The 23,927-nt window shown below is 41.6% G+C and overlaps 2 protein-coding genes and 1 long non-coding RNA gene across 4 annotated transcripts in view; 2 read left to right on the top strand and 1 right to left on the bottom strand.

The window, feature by feature from the left end:
• The first annotated feature begins 123 nt into the window (after positions 1–123).
• Positions 124–16,163, top strand: NDC1 (NDC1 transmembrane nucleoporin). Of its 2 annotated transcripts, XM_086842199.1 has the most exons (19): positions 124–313; positions 629–749; positions 1,662–1,763; positions 1,949–2,123; positions 2,586–2,724; positions 4,107–4,215; positions 5,062–5,113; positions 5,602–5,734; positions 6,729–6,821; positions 8,083–8,164; positions 9,001–9,159; positions 10,183–10,437; positions 10,569–10,687; positions 10,919–10,969; positions 11,368–11,431; positions 12,048–12,148; positions 13,013–13,173; positions 13,998–14,078; positions 15,089–16,163. In XM_086842199.1, exons 1-18 carry the CDS (start codon positions 260–262, stop codon positions 14,059–14,061), a joined length of 2,034 nt encoding a protein of 677 aa, XP_086698325.1. In that variant the 5' UTR covers positions 124–259; the 3' UTR covers positions 14,062–14,078; positions 15,089–16,163. The 2 variants fall into 2 exon arrangements, with proteins under 2 accessions (XP_086698325.1, XP_086698323.1); XM_086842197.1 differs by lacking the exon at positions 15,089–16,163 and having other exon boundaries at positions 13,998–14,250.
• Positions 15,667–23,904, bottom strand: LOC111933031 (uncharacterized). The gene is made up of 3 exons (XR_002866481.2): positions 20,105–23,904; positions 17,545–17,624; positions 15,667–17,060 (listed from the first exon to the last, which is right to left on the bottom strand). It is a non-coding gene; the product is annotated as an uncharacterized LOC111933031 (long non-coding RNA).
• GLIS1 (GLIS family zinc finger 1) overlaps positions 16,580–23,927 on the top strand; it is a 187,669-nt gene continuing 180,321 nt past the window's right edge. Inside the window, exons 1-2 of the mRNA XM_023932390.2 lie at positions 16,580–16,860; positions 20,141–20,235. The gene's annotated coding sequence lies outside the window, so the exon portion shown is untranslated. The remainder of the gene's footprint in view (positions 16,861–20,140; positions 20,236–23,927) is intronic.

The raw sequence follows: 23,927 nt of genomic DNA, 5'->3' as shown, positions 1-23,927 counted from the left end.
CGCCGCCCCGGGTTGCATTCTGTCCCTTTAGACACGGAGGAGACCCCCAGGTCCCCTCAGGCCGCCATGGCCGCGCGGGGCACGCCGGGACTTGTAGTTCCCACCGCATATGACGTCACTCGCGCACCCCGGGGGGCGGGGGGGTGTGGGTGTGCGCGCCCTTCCATTGGCTGCCGCCTGGGCGCGCGGCGGAAGTGTCGCGAGGCCGGCACGTGGGGCCGTTGGGCGGCGGCTTTGAACGGGCGGCCGGGCCGCGGCCATGGAGGCGGCGGCGGCGGCGGCGGCGGGCGGGCAGCGGGCGCTGCTCCGGCAGGTCGGTCCTCGGGTTGCGCTTCCCATAGGCTGCGCTCCTTTAGGTGCTGGGCTGGCGGGTGGCGGCGCATCCCCTCCGGTCCCGGTTCTATCTTGCTATCTCCCCGCAAGTGCTGGGCTGGCGGATGATGTCGGTCTCCGGCCCCTCACTTTATCTCCCTTCAGGTTCTGGGGTGATGAGCCCCGGTCTCTTCACCCTTCGTATCCCTCAGGCGTTGGGCTGGTGGGTCCCGGTCCCCCCTCCCGGTTCCTCCCGTTGTCACCGTGCAGGCACTGGGCAGGCGGGTCCCGGTCCCCTCACGCTGTGTCCCCGCAGGTGCTGGGCTGGCGAGTGGCCGCCGCTATCACCTGGTCCGTGCTGCTGCTGCCCATCTGCACCGCGGCCTTCATCATCCTCAGCGGCCTCGACCCGTTCCATCCGGTGCGCTGGATCTCGAGTAGGTGCCCGGCCGCGTTTTCCTGTTTTTGTTCTCACGTGTTTGTGTTTCTGGATTTTTGTCTCCTACGCTCTGTTGTTTTGGGCTCAGTCCCAGATAACGCGAACTGACGGTGGCATCGTGTTACACTTTTATTTTGAATAGTCTTTGGCCTTTGAAATGTTCCTGTGTTACACCCGCAGCAGCCACTGCCCACCCTAGGTAGGAGTACGTGTTGCAGGTTCATGTGGCTGTATTCCTCCCAGAAGAAAAACAAAAAACAGGTTAATTGCTTTAGTTGTCTGTTCTGAGTCCTTGGACGCACTTCCCCTTCCACTGTGTGCAGCTGCTGTTTCTATAAACAGCTTCAGTTTTCTCTATGGTGCACTGAATCCTAAGAGAAATTCCTGAAGCAGTCACTCTTCATGGTGAGAATAACTTCCCCTGAGTGCCTGCAATGAAAACTGAGAAATTTTTAGCTGGATGCTCAATGCCTGTGATCACTGAGCTGCTCCAGGCAGAGAGAATTGACTTCCTTCCTCCCTTGAAAATAGGAAAAAGCCCAAAAGAACCACCCTGTAAGAAATTTCTTGTCTTTTTAGTGTGACTGTATGGCTTCAGCTTTTCTTAAATGAAGGGAAATGTGATATTTGAGCCACAGTTTAATGATGTTTTTTTTAAACAAACTTCTGTGTGTTTGCTTATAACAAAACCAGTTTTAAGGGTGTGAAATAGTTTCTATGAAGTTTACACTTTTGTGCAGAAATGTTGTGTAGCTGGGCAGACTCTTGTGGGATTAGAAAGCCCATTGAGCATTACTCCCCTTTAAGCATTCAGTGGATTATAGTCCATTGCTTAAGTTCTCTTTTCTGTTACTTAATCACTGCAGTGCTATTACAATTTTCTGAACAACACTATTTTTATTTTTTTTAGATTCTTTCAATGATTTGTATACTTCCTATGTCATCTTTTGTATCTTCCTGATGTCTATGGTGATAATAATAATAAGCATCTTCAACATTGAATTTTATGCAGGTGGGTTGTGTAAGTTGTTGAACTGTCTTTGATACCTAAATTAAATAGGATGATCATTTATAATTTAGTGACTGATCCTGACTGTGAAAAGTTCTTTAGTGACAATAGTAGGTTTTTTGTTTTTTGTTTTTATGAAAGATGTTATTAGTAAGAAGTGAAAATGATTTTTCTGATTTTATTTACAGTTGTACCATCGATACCATGCTCTCGATTAGCACTGATAGGAAAAATTATTCACCCTCAGCAAGTCATCCATTCCTTTGTTCATGCTATCATGGGAATGCTGGTTACTTGGTGTGCTACAGTCATGACAAAAGGGAGGTTCCAGTTTCTTGCTGTGTCCTGCACGCCTTCAGAAGGGTAATTGTGTGTGTCCATGATAAACAAAGAACTTTTATTGTGAAATGTATTCACTGGTCATTTCTTTGAAAAAGAATCCCAAGAATTTGGGTATTCTCAAAAACCAGCAATTATATGTTGATTTTCTTTTTTAAAGGACAAAAACATACCCCCCTGTGTACATGTTGCAATGTACAGAGAAATAACTGCACCAGAAAAACTACACTGCCAGGATTCCTCATGGAAAGTTGATGACAAGTTGGTTGTCACTTGAACTAAGTCTTGGTCTTGTGGTTAACGGCATATGTTTCATGCATAAATTTCAAAAACAGGTGATGGGAGTCCTACTTTAGCAAAAACTTAGTGAGATAGCATCAGATGCACTGATCAGGAAAGCAGAATCAAACCTGTGATTTGAGTTTCCTAAGTCTTGAACAGCTTTTTGTTTTGAACTCAGAATTGATTCTAAGTTTTCTATTTTAGCCTAGAAGATGCTGTTCCTCAGATGTGCCTAAACGAGTATCACCTTTTCTTTCTACTTTCTGGAGCTTTCTTGGGATACAGTTACAGCCTTTTCTATCTTATTAACAACATGAATTATTTGCCATTTCCAATCATACAGGTAAGAGGTTTAAGCATCTTTGTAGAAATACATGTGTAAGTGAAACAGTGATCAAAAATGCCTGGATAATTTATGAGTATGGCAGCAGGAGCTGCTTGTGTGCAGCTGCTGTCACTGACAGATGAAGTGTATACCCATCTTTAAATGCCAGTGTTCATCCTACTCCTTCCTGCTCAGCTCCTTTTAAATGAACACAGAAATTGAGATGCTGGGACTCAACACTTAGACTATACCCCTCTGATGCATTTTAAAAGCTGACTGAGGTGGCAGGTGAGCTACAGGAAAAAGACAATGTGCACAAACTGGGTATCAATTTCAGGAGCTGACAACAAGGGTCACCTAAAAGCTGAAAATCTTTACAGTTAAAAAAAAAAAGTTCAAGACTACATAGCACATTAAATCTTGCTGAGAGCTCAACATCTAAAGCCTTTGTGTATGTGTGTGTGTAGCACTATAGAAACTGAAATTCCATTAATTCCTTTGGAGGAGTCCTGCAGAAATCTGTACCAGTGTGAAACATCATCTTAAAAATATTTCTAGTGCTGCAGCCACACAGCTGCCATTAACTTTGCCTGATTCCCAGACTGACACAGTCCAACCATTTGGCAAGAGATGTCTTTATCCAAGGTTGGTTGTATTAGTGAAAAACATGTGTGCTGCATTATGCTGACCTTTCTGTTCATCATCAAGCCAAGCAGCATTTTGGCAATGCTGTAATTAGAATATTTAAAAAAAGTGTATTTCAATATTATTAATTATCCTTTTTTTTGTTGTGGGTTTTTGTTTATGTTTTTTCTTTTTTTTTTCTAATGCAACCTAGTAAAATAAAAAAATTAAATTACTTTGGTTGCATTTGCATAGTTTCATTTTCATGGTTTCATTTGTCAGCTGGGTTGCTTCAGTCATTTGGAAACATGTGTAGTTTATTTGTTCGGAGGAAAGCATCAGTGTTACGTTAGTTTTGCTGTTTGGAGGATTACTCTGGAACTCAGGCTTGTCTAAATTTTCCCTATATTTTAATTGAACATTTAGAATGCAAATGAAATCTAGTAGATTAAATATGCCCTTTTTTCCATTTTCTTTATTTTGCTTTAGACAGAGTTATTCTAGTTTGTTCCCTTGTGTATTGAGTCAATCTACCCCATTCTTTGTTTTCACTATTACAAGCAGGAAACAGAATAAGAACTAGAAATGGTTTTAAAATATTAGGAAAGATTGGGAGCATATAATATAACACCTGGAATTACCTTGAATTAAGTTTTTAATTGATCTAGACTTCAAGCTTTTAAGTACCTTGTCCTTTTTTGTTGTATTTTTATTAACTGTTTCATTGATTTGTTTTGCACGTGGAATACTAAACTATTTATTTTGTTTGATTTTAGCAATACAAGTATTTACGTTTCAGAAGATCTTTGCCTCTCCTGATAAAACACAGTTGTGTGGAATCACTACATTTTGTTAGAAACTTCTGTGTCACATATTACTTTTTTGGTAAGCGTTCCTGAAATTATCTATTTTTTTATTTCTAATTCCTGTATTTGAAAACTTTGATTAGTTTTTGATCAGCAGGCTTTGGACTTCTCCTTCCATTGCCTGGTAGTGGAAATGTAATCCCAGAGCTGAACCTGACACACCAGCAGTGGGCAGGAGTTCACTGTGTGTAATGTTGCTGTATCATCCCATTACATTAGGCAAAAAGATTTTTGCTTTACTTTCAAATGTCCTGTATATTATTTTAAGGAGCTTGATAAACAAAGGCAGGATGGCTCTCTCTCCCATGAGAAGATGAGTTTGGTCTGTGGTAAAAGAAAAATCTGTGCTGATGAAGATGATTGTACTGGACTTTCTAAAAATCAGGACTTCTTTGTTGGTTGTAATTGTTCTCCTAAATGATGTTAAAATATGCAAGAATTATTATCCCTTTATTTACATCAGGGGATAAATTAGAAGTATGGTGGTTCGATAGCAGATTCCATTAGGTCTTTAAAAGCACTTTGCTGCTGTCTTGGCTGTAGTGAAAATTAATATTAAATTAATATTAACCCTCTTTTGTTAGTGAGGAAACACAATTAACTTGCTGGTGAGAAGCAGCAATAAAAGAGGTCTACATCTCTCAGTGTATAGCTGCTAGCCTGAAGCCTTTTTTCATTCTCTTTTTTCTACTTCTTAAAACAAAGTAACCCCAAATGCAAATTGTTTCCTTGTCCATGTGAGTTACAAGACCAGTCTCTTGTCTCTGCATGAATTCTATTTTTGTCTTCTTTTTTTGGCCTACTGTATGTCTTTCATATTTGTATTTTGATGTATTTGTTTCAGAGTTTCTTTTTGACCCCTTAGGTTATATCCCAAAGGTGTGGATATGTACCACGATGGATCTTCATACAGATGGGTGGGTAGGACATTGTGCTGGAAACTTGGAGTATTGTTGAGAGGTTCCTTTGTTGAGGAAGTGCACCTTGGCAGAAGGACTCAGTTCTTTGTCTCCCCATAGAGAATGTGGGGAGCTCTGGCCATTTCTGAAATGAATTCTAAAAGAACTAGCATCTCCTTGTAGGAACCATGTTGTCATTAAAATAGTAATTAGGAAATCACCTTTTTTTTTTTTTTTCTGTAAGTCTCTAAAGTATTAGGGTAAACACTTCAGATTGCATCTATGAGTTTTATCTGATTTTCTGTGGTGTTTTCTTTTTGGGGGGGAGGTCTTATTTTTTTATGACTGCTGTTTGTTTTAAAATAGGGAAGCTGGAGTTTTAATACCTTAATTGACTAAAACTGTAGTCATTATTACTTATTTAATATTTATTTTTCTTAATGTCATTAATTTTTCTTAATAAGAATACTAAAATACTTACATCCTCTTGTTTATTTTATCTGCAGTAAATTACATCCTCTTGACACTCTGAGTGGCTTATTGGATCTCTCCTTGTTTTACCATACCTGGCTGAGTGGTGTGTTTCTTCTGATGACCTGGTACATTGCTTGGCTGCTCTTCAAAATCTATGCCACAGAGGTCAGTACTTGTGACAGTGCTCAAGTTACATCATCAATGTGGCACAGATAATTCTTTCATTTCAAAAGCAGTTCTACTAGGAAATAACTCAGTGTGAGTTCTTGAATTTTCACAGCAAGCACTACAGATAGTCACTGATAACTGAATAGTCAAGAGAGGCCTGGCATTAACTGACTTTCCCTTCTCATAGCAAGATCTGTGCTCCTTACAAAATTAATGTTTTGTTACTGCCACCTCCTCCTCTTACTCCTCTGCTTCTGTTTCCAGGTATTTCCTTAGAGAGGAAAAAATTGTTCATCTAACTGATTTTTATGTTTGGTTTTTTTTTAATTAAAACACTCTAAGACTCTTGATAAGAGAAAAAAAAGTGAGGTTTAAATCCTGGGTCAGTGTATGCATTGGTGCAAAGAAGTCATGGAATGAAATGGCAAATATAATGCTGTTGGGGTGTTTAATTAGCTTTAATTAGAAAGGTGTAGTTGTTGTGACTACGTGGAGAACAGATCAGTGATGAGTCAAGCATGACAACAGCTCTGAGGTGTGAGCAACCTGTCTCAAAGGATAATAACAAGCACCAGTGAACACCTTGTCAACATCTCTAATTACTGTATTGCTTATAAAATCATGGAAGACTAAAGAAATCATCCATCTGTGAAAGTATAAAATGGACTTTGCCCTTTTGGCTGACGAAAAAGATTTGTTTATCCAAACGGTTTTGTTTTTCTTAATGAGTTAAAAAGCTTCCAAATTTGCTTTTAAATATTTGTGTAGTGTTCACTGAAAAGTCAGGAAAGAAATTGTAAGATTAGCCCACAAGAGCACATTTATTTGAAGATAAAGATGTCTGGATTTTCTAAGATTTCTAAATTTTAAATGAAAGGAGTAAAACTCTTTCTGTTTCTATGTTAGAAATTCCAGGCCAGTTTACTAGTCTTTCATAAGATTTTTCTTGTGCTTTCCTCTATATAACACAACTTTTGATGTTTGTATTTAGAGTCATCATTTTCCCATTCAACCAACATTTGCTCAGGAGACAGACCAGTGCCTGCCTAAGATCTTAAACAGCAATCCTCCCCTCCTTATAAAGGTAATTGAACTCCTACCTCTTCCCTAACAGGTGTGTGCTGAAAAGGGGTTTTTTCAGAGCATCCAGTCACATCTTCCAGGTACCAGTTCTGTTCACTGAGGTGTTGTTAGTTTCTTGAAAAGCTGCCTCAGAGCACCCACAGGCTGTTGAATTTAATGATGAAAATTTGTTTAGTAGTGACATCTGCTGGTGCTCACCATGCTGTTTTTGTAAGCTGAAGATTCATTTAGTTAGAGGTAAGATCTGTGTGCAACAGCAGTGTCATAGTGGGTACTGATGCAAAAACAGCAGCTTGGTGGCATTCAGGTTTTTGTAACTCAGCTTTGAGTCTTGTCACATTAAGCAGGTGTTTCCTCAAACCTTTGTATTCTTAGCATCTTGTCCCTGCAACATACATTTGAGCTCTTAACATGTGTGTTCTTTCTTGAAACTAAAAATATATCCATACTTACGCTGGAAGTTTGGTTTCTTTTTTCTAAAATACAATAGTAAAAAGTTACTTAAAACCTGTGAGTAAAGAAGAGTAATTTTGGTCTGTGATAATTATTAATAAGAGTTACTGATTATAACACTTAGAAATTGGAGACCTCATTTAAGAGGTATTATGTAAATAAAGATAAGAATGTTCTCTTGCACATGCAAAATCTACCTTTACTGATTTTACAGATTTCTGATAAGGCTGGAGATACAATAGGTTGTAATACCTTTATAAGATTATCTGAGGATAGGTGGGGAAGAGTTGAGCTGTTTAACAAACAGTTAAAGGAACAGGAAATCTAATATATGATCTCAGATGTCATTAAAATTTCCAGTTTATAATAGGGTTTTGCATATTGTGAGTAATCTGGTTATTTTTAGTTTGGCACATGAATTGCTTAATCAGATGAAAAAGCAGTGCTAGGTTGGTCCCATAAGGCACTGTGACCCTAAAGCTGTAGTTGAGCTCTGCTTTACAAAAACAGGTTTTTTTCTTAGACTTTTTAAAGTCTTAATATCTTTCTGCTTGAGCTGTTAGAATAAAACAAGTGTTAGATCTTCTTGAACTCCTGAGAACTGACATATCAGTAAAGCTCTTAGTAGCTCAGCAGCCCCATTCAGAGTGGTTTTAGGGATTGCTTCCATTCTCTTTCTCTTACATGACTGGTTTGAGCCAGTGTGAACTCATCCTTTGTCAGGAATTGATTTTGTATGGATAACTACACATTTTTTAAGCAAGTGCATTGGACTTTGCATGTACTAAAGCATTTTCCTTTCTTTGTAGTTTTTAGCCTTACAAGACTTGATGTTACTTTCCCAGTATTCTCCTGTTCGACGACAGGAAGTCTTCAGCCTTAGTCAGCCAGGTAATTATAAAAATTATTTTGTGTTGATTCCTTTTTTAAAGCCATTAGTCAAATGCTCTTAGAAATTATGTAATGTTGTAAGGTATGCTACATAAGCCAGGAGCCTCTTCCCAGTGGTGCCTTTTCCAAAATGATGCTTAATTATCTATATTCATACTGTTTGACCTGCTAAACTCAATCAGTTGTGATGTCTGTTGGATTTAAATGAGTCATGAGGAAACACAGGTTTAGGATTTTGAAAGCAGGGCCCACTTCACACCACCAGTCAGATAGCCCAGACTGGACAACTTAACAGATGTGTATAGAAGCTGAATGTTGAGGTGTGAGTGTGGGGAAATTGGGCACAAATACTGAGTCACCACTGCAGCTATGAGAGCAAACACTGGCTGTACCTTCAATTAGTGCACAGTCCTTTTGCTGTATTCAGATATGGCAGAGGAGGTCAATTAAAACTGCTTAGAAACCTTCAGGAACTTCTTGTAGCACCTTATCTGGAATTCTAGTGTTTGTACTACTTCAAAACTCTGTTGCCATCCCACAGATATTTGTTCATTGTAGCTGTTCAGTGATTTCAGATCTGATGGGCTGAACTGCCTGTGTTGCCTGCTTGCTTAGCAGGTTTCACTGAAGTCTTTTAGAGTTATCCATTGAATCTGTTCATGTTTTCATCTTCCTCTTGGTACAAACAAGCTGTCACAGTGGAAATGCCCTGTGGCGTTTTAGAAGCTGAGTGGCACTGTGACAGTGAAGCTCCTGCTGGGAGCACATGGACATTGTCAGAACAGATGCAGGGAGGAGCAGCTGGGTTAAATCCTGCTCTTTGTGCACACTGCCAGGTGGGCACCCACACAACTGGACTGCGATATCCCGGGAGTGTTTGAGTCTCCTGAGTGACCTGACTCAGAGGCTGATTGCACAGCAGGAAGCAGCAGCAGCAGCAAATGGGAGAGCAAAGCCACCAGTGGGAGAGCTGAAAGTACCTCCACAGACTCCAGGTATGTGAGGAAATGCTCATAAAGGTTTGTAAAGCATGAAGGTAGCAATAGATGCCTTAGTCTCAATTAAATTTTATGAGGAAAACGAGGGATTTCTGCAAATAAATGCATACAAAAAAAGATCCTCCCCCAATCAGTCTTAGGCATTTGTATTTAAATAATCCCAAAATAGCTAGAAGACTTGCAATTATCATGTTTCCTCAGTTTGTTTATCTGCATGGTAGTATGTTCAATACAGTATTTTGTGCATACTTGCATGAATAAAAAAAGTCTGATTATCACATTTTCAGTAAATGGTTCAACACAGCACAGGGAGAATTTAAATCTTGCCAAGAGATGCTCTGTAATTTGCATAACTGCTCTTATGATTAGTTTAAGATGGTAAAATCAGGTTCTGTTTATGTTTGTGTGATTCACTAATACCACTGTAGAGTGAGGAAAGCCCAGTCTGACTCCTGAGCTGTGAGCAGCCTCCAGGCATTTTGAGTGTTTTACATGCCAGAATTGGGCATCATTCCTGGCAGCACAGCTGTGTTAGCACAAGGCTGCCAGGTAATGGAATCCCTTAGCAGTCAGTGCCCTGGCAACAGCAGGCACTGTTGGTATGTCACAGGTGAATTTCTTTTAGTGCTGCTGATCCTTGGGTTTGGAGACATGCCTTTTCTTACATGTCAATCAGAATGACTTTTCATTCTTCTGTGGACAGCCTTTTTTCTAGCACTTAATGCTAAGAACCCACTTTATGTACATATATAGCAGGGTGTTGTAATGTTGGCTAGCAGGAGTAAAATAAATAAATTCACAGGGATCCTTCTCATCACTTGCTGTTTTCAAGCTGATGAACTTTAAAAACCTTACATGCTTATGTTGATGTGTACTTCTTTGCAAGACCAGAGGGCTAACCATGTCCTTTCTTAAAAGCTCTGATACATAAGTTGTTAAATTAGCAATCAAATAACAAACCCATCTCCTGTGTCATTGTGCCAGTCTGTTGTCTTCATGCACTGTGTTCTTTGTCACTAGGAGCTGCTGGGATAGAAGACATGTCATTCCAGTCACAGAGGTCCAACATTGTTCTCAGAGCCTCCATGTCTCCACTGGTTAAGCCATCCCTGATGCCTGTGAAGACATCTCCTGGCTCTGATGTTGGTTCACCTTTCAGCTCTCCTGCTTTAAATTACAAGATGGGAGTTGTGGATATAAAGTCTCCTTGGCATGGACCAGTCCAAAGTCCCCATGTCATGAGAAGGGGACCAAAGCTGTGGACATCAGTTTCAGGTAGAGGTTCTTCCACATCTCTTGAGCCTCACAGCCATAGGTGCAGTAGCCTTGTCAATGGAGAGCTGCACTGTGAGGATTAAACTGACAGCCATCAATTTTCCTGAAGATACTGTATTTTTTTCTTGCAGATCAGCAAATGAATGGTTCTCACCATGAATCCTTCCCTGTGCTCTCTGCTGCAAGAACTGGCACTGAGGCAGTGCAGCCAAGATTTATTTACACATGGCTTCAGAACAAGCAAGAACAGGTGGAGTAAAATAGCAGTGCATAGGAGGTGCAGCTTAGGTGATACCTCTCTGGAAGAATTTCCCACTTTATGGAATGAATACTTCCTTCTCCACTTAGCTTATATAATACAAATCCTTCCCTCCCCTCCCAATGGCTTTATGCTGTGTGAAGGTGGTAGGGTTGAGAAGGGCCAACTGTGCATGCCTTAAATAAATGCAGATGATATGTTTAATATTTTGTTTCTTTTCAGATAAAAACCTTCTTGTCCAAACGGGCGCTGATAATGTATTTCTTCAGCAAGGTAAGGGTGGTCCTGTGTTTGAGACACAGGTAATGGCTTTAAAAGCTGTATTTTCATCTGAGGCTTTCCAGAAGTACAACTTGCTTGCTGTGAGTTTTGCAGCAGGATTGTCCCATAACTGCAGAAAATAAGAATAACAGTGCTTTTTAAAACTCATCTGATTAGAAACTGCATTTTGCTTAAAGCAATCTTAGCCCTTGGAAACTAGCTAGTGTATATCCTTTTCTTCCCCCTTTTTTTATTCCCCTCCTCAATTACAGCTGTAATGTTGTGGGAAGCTCCTCTCCAAAAAGAATTTTACTTCGTTAGATCAGATTTTTCTGTCTGTTTCCCAAGATCTGTTGGCCTTGGTGGTATTATTTATAAAGTGTACTCAAAACATTTTGGTTTCTTCTCAGCACCCAGAAGCCTCCATCCAGGCCGTCTTCTCTGATGCCCAAATGCACATCTGGGCTTTGGAAGGTAAGTGGTTTCCAGGTGATCCACTCTCTTGGCTCATGGAAAACTCTCTGGGCTCTGAGCTGTATAAATGTAACAATGCAAATCTTTGAAATGCTGTTGACAGAAACACAACTGCATTCCAGACACAAACATGACTAAAGTAACTTAGCAAATAAACAAAAAAAATGGTTTACAGAGAATTAGAAGAACAATGACAGTATGAAGTTACATTTTGGATTTTTCTTCTTTCAAAGTCATGAGTAAATACCAGTGTTGATAGAATCTTCTATTACATTTGACTGTGAAAAGTTGATCAGTTTCCTCAGTGATGTGTTTTATGGGCAGATGTGCCTTGCTGTGTTGGATTGAACATGATGGCTTGGCATGTATAGAGTCTGGAGATGGGAATCACACATAATTTTTATATAATCTCGCTTGCTTTACCAACCTCAGGATCTTATACACCTGTCAAACAAGTGAGTGGTTAGTCCTTGAGTCAGAGCTGACTGTCAGCTGGCAGCAGCAAGTCCTGAGGAATTCTAGCACACTAATGGAATCTTCTAGAACACCATGATCTTTGTTTTTGGATTCTCACCTTTTGAAGCATTAATTACAACAAATTTTTTTTTTATGAAAGGTCTGTCTCACTTGGTAGCAGCCTCCTTTACTGAAGACCAATTTGGAGTTGTCCAAACTACACTGCCAGCTATCCTGAACACGTTACTGACTCTTCAGGAGGTAAAACTGTTAACTTTTTCTTGCTGCAAGGCAAGTTTAGGAGAGGAGAAGGAATCTTGTTGATTTTACATAATAACCTTGCTGACTAGTCATAACATTGAAGTTGCTGCCACAAAACAGTTCTTCTGCAGTTAATCTAATGAAAACAGCTGGTTGCCACTATGTACACTGTGAAACAGCTGAATAAAAACCCTGTTGGTTTTTTAAAATGTGGAAGGAGAAAATATGGAATGTTTAGTTTTAAAGAAATGCTACTGTGTACTAGTTGAAGAATTTATTTCAGGGATGCAGCAATTCTAATACAATATCTTTTGCAGAGTTGGAATTTAATCTTTATTTGGTTGCACACGATTCCTGGTGCAACATTGAGCACTTGGAGACATTGCAAATCTGAGGAGATAAAATCTGTGTCTCTACTAACACTAAGACACTGCTCTCAAATTACTGATGTTTGTGTAATGTGTGTTTTTAAAAGTCTAGTTTTATTTCCAAGGCTGTCCGTGTTCTATTAACATAATCATTTTACATTTTGCCCTAATGGAGATCCTTGGAAAGAATTTAGAGGTTATTAAAGTTCTTCAGTGTAAGTCATCTATTCCAAGAACAGTCACCGAGGGGGGAAAAAGCCAATATCCTTGTTTGTGAAAGAAACAGGACAGAATTGTGTTTCTCCTGTAGCATGTGATATGCTTAGCTTAAGACTCAGTAACAGAGAATCTTATTTCACAGAACTCAGTCTCCAAAACATTTTTGTGTATCTTGGTGGAATTTCTGAACTTGCACTTTGTTTTTGCTTTATTTGACACAAATATGTCACTAGTTACATTATGAAATGATTGACAAGAATCTATTTTCCCCAATCAGGTCGTAGACAGACATTTCAAACTGCCACATGTTTCTAGCAAACCTCCCCGAATTTCAGGGAGTCTGGTGGACACATCCTACAAAACACTACGGTTTGCACTTAGAGCATCTCTGAAAACAGCCCTATACCGGATAACTACTGTCTTTGGAGAACACTTGAAGTAAGAACTTCCTCACGATTGCTTGTTTGTTTAATTTAGTTTAATTAATGTTATTGTAGAACCTGTGAAAAGGGAAGTTTAGGGAAAAAAAAATCCCTTCTGGTCATTATTATAATGTGGTATTTTAGTATTTTTTGATTTGTGGAACCTTAAAAACTTCCTGTGTAGATATATGGTCCCTCTTAGAAATTTATTATTCATAGATTTCTGGGCAATTTTTCTTAGTGACTTTTCATGAACTCTTTAGAAGCATTTCATGAATACCACTTGCTTAATAAATCTGAGCTGCTGAAAAGAAAATAAATCAACTAGAGACAATTGTTCTGCAGAGAGAGAATTTTATGAAGGGTCCAAATAATGAAATTCCATCACTTCTTGGTTGTCCAACAACTCTTCCTCAGCCACTCTCCCAGCAGGCAAACTTCCATACTTGGCCTTAGAATATGTGGAACTGAAACTTCCTTGTAGTATCTGCCCATCTCTCCCTCTGGGGATGAAATGTCCCTCAGTTTAGAAGTGCTCAGTACACAGGAGGGATCATTTTAGGAGATTCTTTCTTACCTAAATCATCCTTGCAAATTAATCAGTTGCTGTTTAGGTAAGGAAATGGGCAAGGTTTCCTGGTACAGGTATTTTTCAGAAGCTGTTGAGATAAGAATTGGCAGTTTCAAGGGTTAATACCCTTCTTTGTCTTGGAACATAGATGGTTTTTCATAAAATTTAGCTTCAGTGCAATTGATTTCAATATACACTCAATTTTGGCATGAGGCTTAATTTTTGTGCTGTATTACTTTTAATGTAAAATGTTCTGCATTTATTTCTAGTGCTGTACAAGTGTCTACAGAACATAAGAAAAGACTTCAGCAATTCCTGGAGTACAAAGAATAAATTTCGATGCAACTACGGTTGGTTTTTTCAAGACTCTTGCTAAGAAGAAAGTGGGACTAATGAGGATTTTTACCTTGCCTTTCTGGAAAAGCATATGGAAGTATAGGTTGCAGAACAAAACTTTTAGAACTGTAGAAGAGTTCTTATGGGTTTGGATCATTTTTTGTATAATAAAACTTATAAAATTCATCTTGCTTTCTTTTAATGTCACTTACAAATGAGAAAGTGCCAGTTCTTCTTTCTAGGTAAGACTATGACATTTAAGATTGCCAGAGTTATTTTGACACTCAGATCTTTCATTATTTTTCACACTGTGTTCTTTCCCTACTCTCTTCTGTTAAGGGGTTGACGAGAGATTCACGTAGATACTTAGTGCTTAAGTGCCTCATAAATTTACTTGATAACACTTTTAGATCAAGAGTGTAGTTTAAGTGTAGGAAACAGATGTGCCCAGAAATAAAACATGCTGCTCCTCTGTAAGCTGGAAATGCTCCTTCAGAGTAAAATGGGTGTGCAGAAAGGCATCATTAGCACACAAATACTGCCTGGAAAGTGAGCAGCTCAGATTTTATCTTTAAGGTGACTTAGTGAACCAAGTTCTGATCTACACAGAAACATACAGGAAGCAGTACTGCATTTAGTAAAACTCCCAAGTAATCATCATGGGAATTAAAGTTTAGATCAACAGCTTTCCTTTTGGGGGGTAGGATGGATGTTTTCAGCACATCCAGATTTTTCAAAATGGTATATACATTATTGGTAGATTCTGGTGAAAAATACTACTTTTCTAAAGCTTTTTATCTGAAAGCTTATCTAAATAATTTGGAAATGAAGTACTCAGTTTTTAAAGGTACTCCAGTTACAGTGATACCTATACTGGAAAATGGGTGGAGTATGAAGATGAGAACAGTAAGCTAAATAGTCTTGCAAAGGAATTTACTTTGATAAGGGGAAACAAAGCTATTGTTTTCCTTCAGTGTTGTTAATCTTATGTTTTTTGTTGTGTTGTTTTGTTTTTTTTTAACAGAGGACCCAAGATTTGAGGATGGCCATGGTGTTAAGTTAGTGTAGTAATAGTGTGTCTGTAAGGTTTGGGTAAAAGAGAAACTCTTGAATCTCCACTGAAACCTGCATATTGCTTTCTTCAGTACAAAGAGGTAATTTTTTTGTAATGCAGACACTGCAGATGTTAGATTTGGCAGTGGAAATGAGAATGATACTGTTCTTTTTGCATTGAGATGGCTCATAGCAAACAGTAAGGTGATAGATAACCTTTAAACACTGTGAAAGGCTAAGCTAAAGCTTCCCCACGCTTGACTTCTACCACATGTAGAAGCCTCCTGCCTGCCTGACTTATTAAATAATTTAATTTGCATATTTTTTGGCACTGCAATGTGCACCTGAAGTTAAATGGTGCTTTAGCTGGTACCTCAGGTGTAACTGGTAACCCAAATACTGCAGATGAAAGTTTCAAATTTTTCACACTTTTGAACAGGTGCATAATTTTTATTGCTGTGGTATTTTCTGCAACACTCCCACAGCCACAAACTGCAAGTTCTAATTAAGTGTTACAGTTGTGAATAACAGGCTTAAAATGTAGATGACTTTTTGATGGCAAAATGGTTGAGGTCTGTCCTTGTGTTGCAGCAGACATTTGCACATATCTGCTAATGTGTGTGTGATTCATGGCATTCTCCCTATGACAGAAGAGCTTTTAAAAGCTGTTTGCTTCATGGTTTCTTTAACAGTTCCAATATTTAAAGAGCTGAAGACTTTTTTTTTTTTTTTTTTTTAAGCCTTAACTTAAAAGTGCATCTTTAACAGTATCTCATGCTTGTGAATCACAGTGTACAAGAATATAAAGTGTATGTTGGGTGCCCTTTGAAGTTGAATAACTGATAACATCTTACTCTGGTTTTGGCTTCGGGAATAATTCTATTCCCTTGGCAAACTGTGCTGGTGTTTCAAGTCCTTTTGGATACTTTTGTCTTAACATAAAAAGAATCAGTCTGTGAAGCCTCTCTGAGGTAGGGGAAGAGTCTCCTGAGTTCAATTCTGCATTCTGGGTACCGAGAAAAAAAATAAAGCCTTTTTACAGTTGGTTTCTGTGTAGCTGCAGTGAAACTGGATCCCTCAAGCCTCGTATTTTTCATCTGTTTAATCATCTCAAAGCTGAGCTGCATCTTGTTGCAGGATTGCCTGCTGCATGCACAGGTGAAACACCATTCTGGTAACCTGGTGAACAATTTGCCTCTCCCACAGGTGAGCTGCAGTCAAGAGTACCTAAAATAATACCCATTGCAGCTGTGGAGAGGTAAATGGTTGATGGTACAGACCCATGTTCCTCTTACAGTGGTGTAATGAAATAGAGGCTTAAGCTCTAGAGCAGTCAGTTATAAATCTGAAAAAAACCTATCTTGCTTCATTTTCTGAGATACATCTTTGAAAATTCAGACTGTGGGTGGACAAATGCAGAGGCCCTGGCCCTTGAAGCTCTTGCACACTGCTGTATCCACAGGAACCAGGCAGGACTCGCTCCCTCAACAGGAGCTCTGCCACTTTGGAGAATTGTCCCTGTGCCAGTCGCGGCTCCAGGCCTGAATGCCCCTTGAAATGAAGTGGTTTCGATTCTGTTGCTGTGTGCTTTGAACAGAGGCTGCATTGTGCGTGCTGTGCTCGGTGTCCCGAGGCCTGCAGCAGCCATCTTCTCACCTCCCACCACGCTCCTCCAGCTCCCAGGGCAGCCAGGGAAGTGCCAGGCTCTCGCTGATGAATATTCTGGTACCTGTTCAGTCACAGGCAAGTGGTGCACTCTGTGGGCTCTGTGCTTGCCAGGCCTCCCCCAGCTCCTGCACGTGGCCACCTGCGGGATGGGTGCTCTGCCTGGGGAGGGCCTGGTGCACTGGGGGTGGGTGGCTGTATGGAATCCATAGGAGGTGGCTTCAGGAGCACTGTTGGCTGTGGAGGTGCTTTGCCACGTACAGTTCTGTCTCCTTTCCCTGTGGGATGAATGGTGGCAGCTCACAGCGCTTTCCCTATTCAAGCAGGTGTGTTCCCACCACTCCCATCACCTCCTCTCCTCAAAGATGCAATAAAACAGGGAAAGTCTGTGTGGAATCATCACAGACACTACCCTGCAAGTTGAGAATCCTCCCCACTGATCCCACGCCCTCCTCCCTCTTGTGGTCTTTGCTATTTTTCATCACCAGTACTGTGTTAATGTATTTGCTGTGTGGATTAAATGCATTTGGGTGCTGTGGACGTGCCTGGAATGTGGTTTGCCAAGCTCTTGTGTTGTAAGGGGATGTAGAATGTTGCTTTCCTTTGCTGCAGACTCATGGTAGATTTGCATCTGGCAGATTGGCTTTGCACAAATGGTGTAGAATAAACAAACAGTGCAGCTCCCTCGTGTCTGAGAAAGCAAAACCTGCACCATGCTCAGATTTCAGAAAACAAAAAAAAATAGCCTACAGAAGAGCTCACCTTTCTGTTCTTAAAAAAATCTTGTAAACTACAGTAGACCTAGTCAGTCAGGAGACAGATGAACATGGGGTCTCTGGAGCCTGCCACGAGAACAAAACACAAATTCAAGTGGGAATAGTACCCTGTTGGATATGCAAGCTGATTCATAGAATAAATAGTGATGGCACAGGAATTTCCTCTTTATTTTCCCTATCTCCCTAAAGAGTCAGTTCCTACAGTAAGAATTGCAGAGAAAACTGTGGCCTAAGCCACATGTATATACTCATGCAATCATCAAAGGAACCAGTGCTGAGTGTACTGCAAGTTCCTCTCCTGCTCCTGCCCAAAACACACAAAAAATTACAGGCTTTGCCTTTCACTTCTTGAATAACTCCACTTTTAAATCTGTCTCCTAAAACACAGGGCTGGGGTGGGCTGTTGTTTATACCTGCATCTTGTCTGTAAAGGTATGACAAGAGCCCTGGAGGAATTTTGCAGGAATTAGGAATGGAAATATATAAATGCCTGCGAGTCAAAGATTGTTAGTTACGTGTAAGCATCATTCTCTGCTTGCTAAGCAAGTTCCAGCTGTGGGCTTCCTAGTGTTTGAAGTTTCAGCTCGAGAGACAGACTATGTGCCTACCTCCAGGGCAAGCTCTGAGGAGCAGGGAGATGGGGCAATAGCTCTGTAAGGCACTGGGTTCCCTGTCTGTTCACTGCCAGAGGTCACTGCTCAGAGCAGGTCCAGGCCACAGACCTTGTCAGGGGTGGTAAAAGTTTTGGGTTGAGCACGGCTGTATCTCACAGTTGAGTACTGAGGGGCTTTTGTCTTTGCACACACAGGCAATCAGTTCTGGGAAAGCTTTATCAGCAACCACAGTGTGTTTTAGGAAGAGAAAGTCGGCTCTTGTTATTAGCTGAAAACTGGTTGGGGAAAAATGGGTTTGTCTTTTTTGTGCTTTGCACTTCAGCTCTTCACAGGTGGTCACTTTGCAAGTCTCCCAGATTCTGCATGTTCTGTTTGGGACACCAAGGGTTTAATTTAACCGATGGAACTGGAAATGAGTTTTACCATAGACAATGATGGGAAATGCTAAACAACCTGGAGTGAAGGGTGAGGGAACCAATCGATCTTTGTCACAAGTTTAGCACTCAAACTGAAGATTTTGGCTTCTGGGCCCCTGTTGTAAAATGGGGTTTAGCCTAACCCCACCCTCCCTCACCTCCAGTGATGATAACGAAATAGTCTGTGTCCAAATCAGTAGGCTACTGCATGATGGGCACCAAATAACTGCCCAGGAGTAAATGAATAATTCTGTATTCTGCACAGGGTGTGGCTGGTGTTCAGTAAATACATTCACTGTGTGGCCCAGACACTGTGCCAATAAGAGAAAACAGAAGAGTGACTAGCTGCTCATTCAGCACTGTCTTCAGTGCATTGAATATATGGAACCCCAGGCAAAATAAGTGGGGGTCATGTTATAACTCCAGTTCTGTAACTCATTTAGAGTAGGCATGAGTCAAGTTTGTACCAGCAATTCTAGTCCTGGCAAGTCCCAGTGCCAAGGACTGGATTTTACAAGCTGAACATTCTTTAGTTGTGCTGTTCTGTGGGGGTTTTGTTTGTTGGTTTGTTTGTTTATGACTGAAGTTTCTTTTACTACCCGTGTTGTGTGTACATGGTGTGAGAGATGGATCTGTTTATGGACTGATGCAGAGAAATGGTACAGATAAATGTTTGAGGAAACTAACTGCAGGTGTAAACAACCACATCCTGAATGGATCCTTGTTGGACCCTTCTTATAGGTGTTTTCCTCAAAGTTCACAGGAATCATCTGCCAATTAACTGGGGAGGCAGGAGGGATCTGTAGTGTTACAGCAGCTTTTGGAGATGATGGTTGTTTCTTGCAGTTTCTGCAAGACAACAGTGGATTCAATATTAACATGTGATTTTCCCAAAATATGCTATTGTAAAGAGGTTTGTTTTTGAAAGATAAGTCAGTGTGATTTGAGGAATTTCTTTTTTCTAACTACAAGAACTATAAACAATTCTGTAAGTTATGAGGCAATAGTTGAGTCCATCACTAGATAATGTGTGGTCAGTTTGACCCTGCTGCTTTAATTTAGGAGGTCATTTTCCAATCACTATAAAGAAGGGCTTTGTGCTGCCTTAAAGGGATATGGGCAATCTCTAAGAAACAGGCATACTCAGAGACAATTCCTTTGGCTCAGTTTTTGTTTGGTTGTTTCTCTTTTGCTATCTTTGATGCAGTAAATTAAAACAAAAACAAGTCTAGACTTGGCATGCCTTTGTAAATAAACTGCTGTGTGTGAATTGACATCTCCTTTGCAGCCAGGTTATTTATAATAAAGTTTGTTATTCTCCCACCAGAGAGCTTGTTTTGCCCAGTATTATGGTAACACTCCCCACCTCTGTCTGCACTGAAGCAGTTACAAAAAGTTCTCACAATTTCAATTGTGTCCTTTTAAAATCTCGTTTTGCTGGAATAGATTATTTCAATATGTGAACTAAAGATTAGTACTTCACCTCTGCTTGTTTGCTCTGTGCAGCTCAGCTTACCTGTATCCGTTCTGCTTCGTTCCTCTCCTCCCACAGAACTGCTTGGGGAACGGGAGGTTTCAGCTGCTCTGAGTTTCTCGAAGATCCGGTTTGTGACGGCGGCCGGTTACAGCCGTTGCTTCCTGACAAAGGTAAAAGAGCTTTGAAGGCTGCATTTGGTGAACTGGAGTCTCCTTCATGCAGGGTCCTTTCGGGGTAAAGGACCACCATCCTTTACCAGATGATCTCTCACTGTCAGGTGTATCCAGCTCTTGAGGCAGGAAACTGCACCTCTGCCTGTGCAGCTGTGAGCACAGGGACTGTTCAGAGCAAAGAGGTTGTCGAGCGTCTGCAAAAGCACCTGTAGGCCCTGAAAACAGTCATAGCAATGATCTGATCATGGTTGGTGTCAGTAGGGAAAATAGATCAAACTTTAAAAAACTTGTTTTGCTTACTGGTTCAATTTCACTCTGGCCCAAGCTAGCCTTAGACTACTACCTGTTTTTTCTTTCTTTGGTCACCAGCTAGGAGCGAATGGGCAGATGGGCAAGTCTCTAATTACTTAGCACCTGTGTCCTACCCACTTGACCTAGTGTGAGGATGTTCAGGCGAGCAGTTCATTCCTCTGGATGTTTTTTATACCAAATTGCAATCCCACCTTTCATATGTGACTCAGAATGAAGCAGGGACTAGCTTCAGGGACTGAAGATGGCCTGTCTGCCTCAACTGAGAGGTTTGCATTGCTGATGGTGACATCATTAACAGAGAGAAGAGCAAAGTGGCCTAACTGTGAGCTATGCCATGACCAATGACCACAGCCCTTGGCAACCAGGAGTGTTGAACAAGAAGGCTAATAAAAAGAAATCTTCCCCCCATTTTTTCTAAGGGCAGACTATTGCTGTCATGGAGGAGAGAGGCCAATGACTGCTTTTCACAGGACACAAGGAAGGAGACACCCATCTAGCTCATGGATGTAGTGACAAAATTGGGTGAATCAGTGTGTGCTGTACAGTTTGTACGTGAAGCAAAGTCGTGGTGACCCAGGGCATCGAGTAGTCTCAGCAGCCACGACTGCACTTGCTTGACCTTTGTTCCAGAACCAAAACATATGAAGTGTCTTCTGATTCAGCAGGGAGAGAAAAAGGACTACTTAACTCTTGCCTCTGTACAGTTATTCAAGGAGCATTTGTTTCTCCCAGCTCTTGTTCCTTCCATGTCTGTGCACTCACCAGAGGGGCCAAGTCATTGCTTTGAAACAGCTCTAGGAGTCAAGTCTCTATCAGACACATCCAGATCTGGAAGACAGTGTCCATCCACCACCTGTTTCTCCTGCTCAGGACCAGGGCTGGGCATCCCCAGCTGCACAGTCCCACTAAAGACAGGGCAGCTGCCAAATGCACACTGGAACTGGAGGAAACAGCGCAGGTTTGACTCCACGGGGCCTCATTTCCTGTGGGAGGAATATGGGGACCTGCAACTTGAGCTATGAGGTCTGTATTTCTGTGACACGATCTGCCACAGAGAAATAAATTCCGGTGTGAAGGGCCTTTACCCTCTGTGCTGTTGGAGCTGTGATGTGCTTCAGTCTAAACCTTTCCTGGCTTGTGGAGGGTGCGCAGCACATGGAGGAGGCTCCGTGCCCGCTCCTGCCCGTGGAACAGCCCAGCCCTGGGCGATTGCTGAGCCAGTGGCGGCACCTGCCGGTATTTTGCAGAAAGTGCTGGATATTGGTGATAAAAAGGAAAGAAGCAGCGGTTCAGAGCAGGCCACACACGACCTCGGGTACAGAATGCAGTGATAAGGGTTAATGAGCTTCTCCCTGCTTGCTGTGGGAAAATCCCTAACCACAAAAGAAAATCCCTCCAGGAAGGTACACAATATATCCAAAACTCCCCGTTTTCTAGGAAACTCCCTCCAGATATTTGGGCAGCATATATCAATATAGCTTCAATAATTTGCACAAGATGAGCCCATGTTCAGGATCCACCAAAATGCTATTTATTCCCTACACTGGAAGCAGTGGGATTTCTCTGGTTACACTGTGTTCTGGAATAATATTTCCCTCAGTAAATTTTACTGCCTCTTCATGTCAACTGAGGTTTAGGCTGTCGCCACAGTGTATTTCTGTCTTAAATAATTACTGCTTGTGGTAGTACTGCCAGGTGCCTTTAGCATTTCCAAATAAAAGAAAAAGAACAGCTTGGTACTCAGGGCCCCATGGATGGACAGGACTGGGGGATGGGGACTTAAGTTAGCAGAGCTCTAAGAAGCGGTGTGATGATACATACTGAAAATTTTTACTTTGTTTTCATAAATCCCTGGTATATCGCCATTTGAATTCAGTATTTATGCCAGCTAGTTGATACTCAGTTTTGTTTCCCATAGAGGTAAGGAAGGGATTTTCTCCCTTTTTGTAGCTTCTTGTACTCACTAAGATATTCAGAGGACATTTACCAATTTTCAACCACATCTGACAGACACTATTAACTTCTGACAATTTAAGACACGGTTTTACAGAAGAAAAAGACCTTATTACTGCCATTATTGAGGGGAAAGGCTAGCAAGTTCCTTGCTTGGTAGACCTCAGGTCATCCGCGCTAAGTAGGAATGAGGAGAGGCATTGCAAATGAGAGTCATTAGTACTGCTTCTCCCAGAACTACTTGTTCTATCTCAAGATCTTGTATCTTTTATTGAGAGTTGCTTCCCTCCCACTAAATCCACAACATTCATAGCATTTGCCAAGAAAAAGTCATGCCCTGCTGTCCTGACCATTCCTGTACTCTGTGCACTGCAGTGTGGCAGATGTTATTAAGGGCCGGATAAAACTCTGAGTGAGGCACTGTGCAGCATCTGTGCTATAAGAAGATGAAGATCTCTTGTCTCGCAGTGGGATGCTTCTCAGGAGGGGTGTAGCAAGACGCCAGTTCAGTAGCTGTCCCTCCTCCTTGTGCTAAATTTCCCAAGCCTCTCCTTTAGGTTTGCTGTGAACAAGCAGGATTTCCAACCAGATGTCTGTCTGATTTACACCCATGTAAATCAGGGCTGATTCCGAGTCTCTCCTATCTTCGAGCTGCCCTGGTGTGTTACAGACCTGCTGTGCTGCACCTGTGCTGACAGAAGCATGTAGGGCAGGAGGGTGCAGACATCCCTGAGCCAGAAGTGTGGACTGGTACAGCTCTCTGGTGCAAAGCTGCACATCATGGTTCAGCCTGCATTTGCTTGGAACCAGGCCCAAGCTAATAAACCCAACTAGATTGCTTCCAGACCCAAGCTGGCCCAGGAGGAGCCAGTGCAAATGTCACTATGCTGTGGTGCTTGCTCTGAGCTAGCTTAATTGTCTCTGTGGGCATGGGACAGCTCCTGCACCTGTAGGGCAGGCAGGGAATGATGCATGTCCATAGACTGAAGCACTGAATGCAGCTGGAACTGCATCACTAGAGAGATGCCTTGGCCAGGTTGTATCCACCTCCAACCCATCTCCTCCCTCCCAGCCCCAGGCCTTGGCAAGGCTTTGCTCTCTCCTGCTGCTCCTCTGTGACATGCTGCAGTGGCTGTGGCTTTCGCACACAAGTTGTTTATAGGGCATTGCCAGCTGTTCAGTGGCGGGTTGGCTTGTGGATGTGTAATGCCGGGGCAGCCGCACGCCCGAGCAGATCGCCTGGGGGCAGGCACAAGGATCCTCGATAACCACGGGCAAAGGGAAAGGGTCCGGGCCCACGGCAGCGGGGTCGCGGCAGGGAAGATCATTGACCTCTCGGGAGGCAAGAGGGCAACTGCAGTGACTTCCCCACTGGGAAGGTGCGGACCCAGGGAGCGCCTATTCCCAGGCTGACCCTGGCCCGC

The sequence above is a fragment of the Cyanistes caeruleus genome, chromosome 9 (assembly GCF_971803275.1).
Source record: "Cyanistes caeruleus chromosome 9, bCyaCae1.hap1.1, whole genome shotgun sequence".
NCBI lineage: Eukaryota > Metazoa > Chordata > Aves > Passeriformes > Paridae > Cyanistes > Cyanistes caeruleus.
Note: the sequence above shows the minus strand (reverse complement) of the source record. Positions and strands in the feature narration are given on the sequence as shown.